This window comes from Sinocyclocheilus anshuiensis, unplaced genomic scaffold (genome assembly GCF_001515605.1).
Source record: "Sinocyclocheilus anshuiensis isolate Anshui unplaced genomic scaffold, SAMN03320099.WGS_v1.1 scaffold144, whole genome shotgun sequence".
NCBI lineage: Eukaryota > Metazoa > Chordata > Actinopteri > Cypriniformes > Cyprinidae > Sinocyclocheilus > Sinocyclocheilus anshuiensis.
Genome location: NW_015555720.1, coordinates 496,497 through 504,707, shown reverse-complemented (window position 1 = coordinate 504,707; position 8,211 = coordinate 496,497). Strand labels below are relative to the sequence as shown.

The 8,211-nt window shown below is 37.3% G+C and overlaps 1 protein-coding gene across 1 annotated transcript; it reads left to right on the top strand.

Moving 5' to 3' along the window:
- The first annotated feature begins 2,557 nt into the window (after positions 1-2,557).
- On the top strand, positions 2,558-8,211 carry LOC107672408 (14-3-3 protein gamma-B-like). Its single transcript, XM_016465587.1, has 2 exons — positions 2,558-2,801; positions 6,560-8,211. Exons 1-2 carry the CDS (start codon positions 2,715-2,717, stop codon positions 7,214-7,216), a joined length of 744 nt encoding a protein of 247 aa, XP_016321073.1. The 5' UTR covers positions 2,558-2,714; the 3' UTR covers positions 7,217-8,211.

The window sequence follows — 8,211 nt, the reverse complement described above, 5'->3', positions numbered from 1 at the left end:
ATTTTAGCATTAAGAGTGATAGCCAGGCTAATCTGCCTCAGACTAATCCTCTTGGAGGAAATGAATCAGTTTTACCTGAGACATCCCCAACTAAAAACCTGACACGTCAAATGGTTATCAAGTCCATTTTTTAAGACAGTTTTCAAAACTCTTTAGTGAATGAACAGATTTCACATCATGGTGTGAAAGGGGCTTGAAGCATTGAGGAACTGGAATAACACTCTGCCAGTGGGTTTGGCCCAGTCCTGTTGCGCACAGTCCTGCCGATTAGCTGAGCCATCCGTTCTGAACTGTGCCAAGTAGAGCTAGCTGTTAAGCACATTATTGTCACGGAAGTAACCCTGCAAGTCCCTTTCACCTTTTCAGGACAATCCTTCACAGTCAACAAAAGGTTTGCATGGGTCAACCTAAGGAAACCAAAAAACATTGTGGAGATATTGTATAAATGCCATAACACAAATGTTATGGGAGAGAACTTGACTAACTGTTCTACTGTTGACTGGTAAGGTAAAACAGCAGCTATTCTATTCTATTCTGGAATTTTCTAATTGTATTTACCATATTCTTCACAATTCCATATTCTGACACACTTATTGAAGGTGTTCATAACACTAGCTAATAGTCAAAAGTTTGTTATTTATTTATTTGCATGTTTTTGAAAAAAAAAAAATTATCTTATGCTCACATCTTTATTTTTTTATATTCTTTATTTGATATAAGGTTGCATTTATTTGATCAACAATATAAAACACAGTAATATTGTGAAATATTATTACAATTTAAAATAACTAGTTTTCTACTGTAATATATTAGAATACAATTTATTTCTGTGATGAAAACGTTGAATTTTCAGTACCCATTACTCTAGTTTTCAGTGTAAGTGTCAGAAAAATAATTCTTCAGAATTCTGAAATGTATTAAGATTTTATATATATACTGTATATATATATATATATATATACATATATATAACAAAAACGGTTTTCAACATTGATAATAATAAGAACAATTATTAGTACTTGAGCACAAATTATGACTGATAATAATTGAGCACCAAATCAACATTCTAGAATAATTTCTAAAAGATGACTGCAGCTTTGAATTACATGAATAAATTACATTTTAACATATTCAAAATAGCTCTTTGAAGTTGTAATAATATTTCAAAATATTACTGTTTTTACAGTATTTTGAGAGACTTTCAGACTTGGTGAGAATAAGACACTTTTAAAAACATAAAAATATCTTAATTACTCCAAACATTTTTAGTACTGTTTCCAAAAGGAAGTGTATATGGTAGTTCCAAATGTTTGCCAATTTTATCTATGACGCTTATTAAATAGTTATAGAGAACAATGAAAAAGAAAAAACTCATATAAGAGATACAAATAGCTAGTTTTGTAAAATGACTCATATGAAGATCCTAGTCGCTTGTCTGCTCCATCAGTCTGATATCTATAACCTTTCTAAGCATAGACAAAACATGAGACACATTATCCTAAATGTTACAATAATTGTGTCATCCCCAAAATCCTCCACTCTATACAGGAGGGGTGCTAGATATGGTAATGAGGTGACTCATTCTCCCATATTGCATTTGTTCTTAGAAGACCTCTGATGTGCCATCAACATCACTGCTGATATGTGGCCTCTTGACTCCCATATAAGGACTATTACATCATTGTAATAGTCCAGTCCACTGGTTGCAGAACTACATTTTAATATTAGAAACAGTACTAGTGGTATTAGTTAGATGCCAGATATATTAGCCTATGCATTTTTAAGCTATGATTCTCCCACAATTATAAAAACAAAACATTAGACAACTAAACAAAATATGTAATTTAATTGAGTTTCTGACAAAATGTTTTATTTAATGTTATAATTCTATTTATAAATGTGAGTCTATTTAAAAATATTTATTAATTTAAATTAATTCATTATTTAAAAAAATCATTTGAAATAAATATATGAAGTTTCGTCCGGAGTTTTTGAATCTCTTGAATGATTCAGACATCAAATACATTTAAAAGTCACTGTTCGCCACCTACTGGCATAATGTAACATATACAATCTTTATTTGAAACGTAAGTCTATATCCGGACTAGAAACATTCATCTCAATACTTTCGTTATTATTTAAAGTTTGCAACACAGAAATGTAGCCTGCTGTGTAGACTGTTTGTGCGTTAAACGTGCATACATATGAGCCTATAGCCTATGTATTTTTGTATCCCATGTAATATTTGTACCAGACCTCAAAAGTAACCTGGGCCCAGGCCCAGGCCAGGCCCGCTGAGCGGCCCCCTGCTTCCGCGACCCATTGGTGATATTGCATGTAATTATGCATAGTTTACTGTTAAAATAATAAATAATATTAAAATAAAATATTTAAATTATAATAAAATATTTAAAATAATAATGTAAATAATAAAGTTTTACCTTAAAAAAGTGCTAGTTACATACCAACAAACAGGCCTAGTTAGTTTTAAGGAATAAATGTCGTGCCAGCTTGCCATAGCACCCACGTTTAGAACCCTGACGTAGCCCTCCAGCGCGTGAGGAGGGGCGAGGCTGGCCCGTCGGCACGAGCGCAGACAGCAAGGAACAGCTGCAGAGAGGCTCTCGTTCATTGAATTGCACTGCATAGCTCATACAATATTACTGTTTTTCCCCAAAAAACAAATAATATCGTCCAAATCATAACCATCCAACATGGTTGACCGCGAGCAGCTGGTTCAAAAAGCCAGGCTGGCTGAGCAGGCAGAGAGATATGATGATATGGCAGCAGCCATGAAATCGGTAAGTCATACTTTCAATTTACCCTTGGGGTTTTATTTGTTTGATCGTTTAGTTTGACCAACGAACGCTAAATCTATCTATCTATCTATCTATCTATCTATCTATCTATCTATCTATCTATCTATCTATCTATCTATCTATCTTTAACAAAATACATAATTTAAAAAGATATAATTTTCGTATTATGCATACTATACGCTCGATTGACGGAAAAATGGTAGGCTAATTGTGAATGATCATATAGGTTGAGTTACAGTAAAATATGGCATGTAACGGGAGCCTTTAATATAGTGTCATATAATAATTTTTGGGGTGATGATCTATGATAAATCCGTGCTTTATTAATGAGAGTGCAGTGGATCGGGTGTAGACTGTCTGGATCTTGGGCGGTGCCTCCTGTCTTACCCGAGCCCACAATCAAATTAATGAGACAACACATGACAAATAAAGATGTTTCAACATAGCTTTCAGAATTAATGAAATGAAAAAAATAAAATCCATATTTTAACAAAATACATAATTTAAAAAGATATAATTTTCGTATTATGCATACTATACGCTCGATTGACGGAAAAATGGTAGGCTAATTGTGAATGATCATATAGGTTGAGTTACAGTAAAATATGGCATGTAACGGGAGCCTTTAATATAGTGTCATATAATAATTTTTGGGGTGATGATCTATGATAAATCCGTGCTTTATTAATGAGAGTGCAGTGGATCGGGTGTAGACTGTCTGGATCTTGGGCGGTGCCTCCTGTCTTACCCGAGCCCACAATCAAATTAATGAAACAACACATGACAAATAAAGATGTTTCAACATAGCTTTCAGAATTAATGAAATGAAAAAACAATGAAAAAAATAAAATCCATATTTTGCACATTATTCTTTTTTTAAATCGTTGCTTTGTGTAACATACTGCATATTCATGCTCATAACACAGTGTATAGTATTTGATTTTACACTAGAAACAGGCGTACTGTCATTGCTGTTCATCACCCAAGCATAGTGTAGTATAAATGTCATAAATGCATTAGATATACTTCTTCCATCATCAGCATATATAAATTCCAACTGCCTTTATTTTTTGTTTTACTCACGCATCCTCACAATTTAGTTATGCCTTCCCATATTCATTTAGATATTTCCTCTAAACCAACGTTAGAGGCAGCAGCATTCCTTCTAGAATCTTCCATCCTTGTCATATTGCAGTAAGGTCCATGATTCAGATCGGATATTCCTTCTTGTTTCAAACCCAACGATTTATATATTATTAAAGGCAGTGTATCTCTTGTACAGTGTTAATTCATAGTGAATATTATTTCTGTGAATATTTTAACAGTATTTGAGAGGATGAGCATACAGGGCACCATAATGAATTCGGTCAAGGCCTTAGGGCTTCTCGAGGGGGGGAGAAGGGGAACATCTGCATCTCTAATGCTTCTTCACCGTCAGCATCCTGACTACATTCCCATCCTAGTGAGGGCATTTAGGAGACTAGTCTTACACAGACTTATGGAGATTGAGGAGGACCCCTGCGTTTCTGCTTTGTCTAGGGTTGACATCATGCTTTTTTCTGGAGGGATGTCGTCTAGCATCTCTTATTTCTGGAGTGATTGAATGGTTCTTACCCGTGTTAATACGTTTCTGACTTAATTAAAAATGACATGTAGATGTGTCTGCCTCAATACTCTTTATTCTTGGGCCGCCAATAAATGATCTTCATACTGAAACAGTCATAAAGCAACTGGGTGCAAAATCTGTTAATTTACAACCCCAGATGTGTTGGCACTCATTAGCAGTGTTTTACAATAAAGTCTTGATTTAATACTAAAATGTGCAATATTAGATTAAGTGTATTGATTGAAACATAGAGTAGTGACAGACAAGATCCACCCGATCAATTTAGCTAAAATGGTTGTATTATCTTAGCGCCATATTACCTTGGTCTAAATCTCAAATGGCTGTTAAAAGGGAATGTTCCCATCCTTGCAAAGATTGTTGTGTATGCAGGACAGGCAATTTTAGCTTCATGGATCAGTGGGGGAGATTTAAAAGCAGTTTGACTCTAAAGTTACTTCAGTCCTATAGATAAAAGCCCATTTAGCCACAGACCTGATGGGAAAGCGCCCACAGGCCTCCATTATCTTGATGCGTCCGGCCAAAGAGACAAGCAGCAATAGGCCAAGCTTCAAACTTCACATTGGAGTGAGATCATCTAGTTCTTACTTTAAATTTGTGAAAGGCTTCCTTCCATGTAAATATTTGCATGCGATTGCAACACGGCTACCTAGGTAACAAGGTTACCCATCACCCACCACAAATATCTGTTACTATCTGTCTGTGAAAGGCATGCCAAATTAATATTGCGTAAATAGCAATAAGTTTGTTAAAATAAAACCCCATATCCTCCTGCCTCTGTTTCGTAATGAGTTCCGTCTTCCTGTGTGAGCAGTGTTCCTGTTTCCTACTCTGATCTTTATTGAACTGTCTAAGCTGCCTTTGAATTCAGTTCTCTTTGTATTCTGAGGACTTTGAGGGAATAATTTTAGCTTTTGTGGCTGGTAGCTAAAATCAGACACCTTGATCTGAAGCATCGGATTTTGGTTCCCAGAGCTAGATTGAAATGCAGGGGTGACAGAGCCTTTGGTGTTGCTGGCCCCAAGCTATGGAACAATTTGCCATTATTCATCAGAATAGCTTCTTCAGTGTCTGAGTTTAAAAGTCTTTTAAACATGTATCTTTTTTCCCATGCTTTCAAAGTTTTGTGATTGTGGTTTTCTAATGACGTGTTTATTCTATTGTATGATTGGATCAATGTAACTGTGTACACCACTTTGGTATACTAAGGTTGTTTTAAAGTGCTTTATAAAGAAATTGAACATTGAACATTGATCTGAAGCACATGACATTTGAAAAGTGGTACACTTACAAAAATAAAGGTCCTTATTGGCTTTGTTGGTTCCATGAAGAACCTTTAACATCCATGGAACCTTTCCATTCCAAAAAAGGTTATCTATAGTGGGAAAGGTTCTTCAGATTATTAAAATGTTCTTCACACAATGACTCTAAAAAGTTCTTTGAGGAACCCAAAATGTGGCATCACTGCGAAAACACAGTTTTAAAACCTTTATTTTCAAGAGAGTACAGAAAACAATTTAACCCATGATATTATGTAATTGCACCACAAAGAGGCTCTGTTGACTAGAAGAAGATCTGTAGTTGACATGAGTGATTTATGACTTATCCTCGTGAAAATATGGAATCAAACCCGTTTTACATATGTAGTATAGCTGTCCCAGTTTGGCAAGAGAAAAGGTCAGCGAGAAGGCCACTGTAACACGTGAACTGCCGCACAGCGATCGTGTTAACTTACACTGCAGCTGCCCTGGAGGGTATGTGGGAACATTTCGCCTCCCGCCCCTGCCCCCACTCTCGGCTGAAGTGATTTCACCTCTAGTGTATTGTGTAGCGCAAGCACTCTGTCATCTCACTAGATAGAGTTGGACTACTGTACAAAATGAGACAATTGCCATGGAAACTGCACTTGGCATATAGCTCGAGCTCATGGCTGCACAGTGCATTCTGCCAGCCGATGAAGCTCTCTGTGGATATTATCATTATGCAACTGAAAAATTAACTGTTGCACGTTCATTTTTTCGCTAAATTAGTTGCGTAACAAGAAAAGCTTGTTATTACCTTGCTGGATGATGTACGTCTCTTTCCTCAAACAGCGTTCTATTTCCTTCCTTTGTAGGTAACCGAGTTGAACGAGGCCTTGTCCAACGAAGAGAGGAACCTCTTGTCCGTCGCCTACAAGAACGTCGTAGGAGCTCGGCGCTCATCCTGGAGGGTCATCTCCAGCATCGAGCAGAAGACATCCGCGGATGGCAACGAGAAGAAGATCGAGATGGTAAGGGCCTACCGCGAGAAGATTGAGAAGGAGCTGGAGGCCGTGTGCCAAGACGTGCTCAACCTGTTGGATAACTTCCTGATCAAGAACTGCAGCGACACCCAGCACGAGAGCAAGGTCTTCTACCTGAAGATGAAGGGAGACTATTACCGTTACTTGGCCGAGGTGGCCACGGGCGAGAAGCGCTCCACCGTGGTGGAATCCTCCGAGAAGGCCTACAACGAGGCTCACGAGATCAGCAAAGAGCATATGCAGCCCACTCACCCCATCCGGCTGGGATTGGCCCTCAACTACTCGGTCTTCTACTACGAGATCCAGAACGCTCCGGAGCAGGCCTGTCATCTCGCCAAGACGGCCTTCGACGACGCCATCGCCGAGCTCGACACCCTCAATGAGGACTCCTACAAAGACTCAACCCTCATCATGCAGCTCCTCCGAGACAACTTAACACTGTGGACGAGTGACCAGCAAGATGATGAGGGTGGGGAGGGCAACAATTAAAAGTTGACAAGTTCTCAATTTAGAAACATAAAAATGGCTGGTGGACTTTGGCAGCAGCTTTTGCCATGGTTTCCTCTGCAGCAGCAGTTCTTTATTTTTCCACGAGTTAAAAGAAAAAAAAATATCAAGGGCGGTAAAGTGGGGGCGGCTGAAGTCCTAGTTTGAATATATACAGAAATATATATAGTTGAATGGGCCTCCCTCTTCTTGGTTCTCTTTGACATTTGCCAAAACCACTGAAATGTCAGTCAATCAGCCGGAAACGGTCGTTGTTGGTTGGGAATGGCAGCCTCACACTGGCATATGGACTGATGTATTTCAAAGGGATGCTGCTTATTTACGTTTTGGGTAGTAGAAAAGCATTTCAAAAAGAGGGTAAGGTGGCGTTCGAAGAGTAAAAATAGTATTAAATGGTTCCAGTATTAGTCACGAGTTGATCTGTTTGAATCATCCTGTATGCGCTCAATTAACTGAACTGGGAATTCGATTTAAATAGCTATTAGATGGAAGTGCGTTGAATAAAATTGTGTTCTTTTGAATGCACCAAAACAGGTAAAGTTTAGTCATTGTCATATATTCATCACAGTCTGATACTACTGGAACCAATGACTTTTTTGAAGGACAGGCTGGGGAAAAGGCAGAGACTGATCTGGTTTAAAAACAAGAAAAAGAAAGAAAAGAAAACAGGAAAATATTGCAGCTTCAAAGTTTGTGGTTTACTTCTGTGTTTAACTTATTTTTGCACTTGCCAAGTATACTGTTTTGTCAGTGTAAGATAATTACAACGATATTATCAATGATTCAATATTGTGCATGCTGGTGATGTATTTATACAATAGCTTGACTTTATTAACTTATAACTTGGATGTTATGTATTCCTATAATTGAAAAGTAAACTGGCTTCATATTGTTTATTTATAATTTATCAGTTTTCGTTTTGATTTGCTATTCCAAAATTGTGATTGTTAACAATAAATCGATCTGTTATGGGCGTT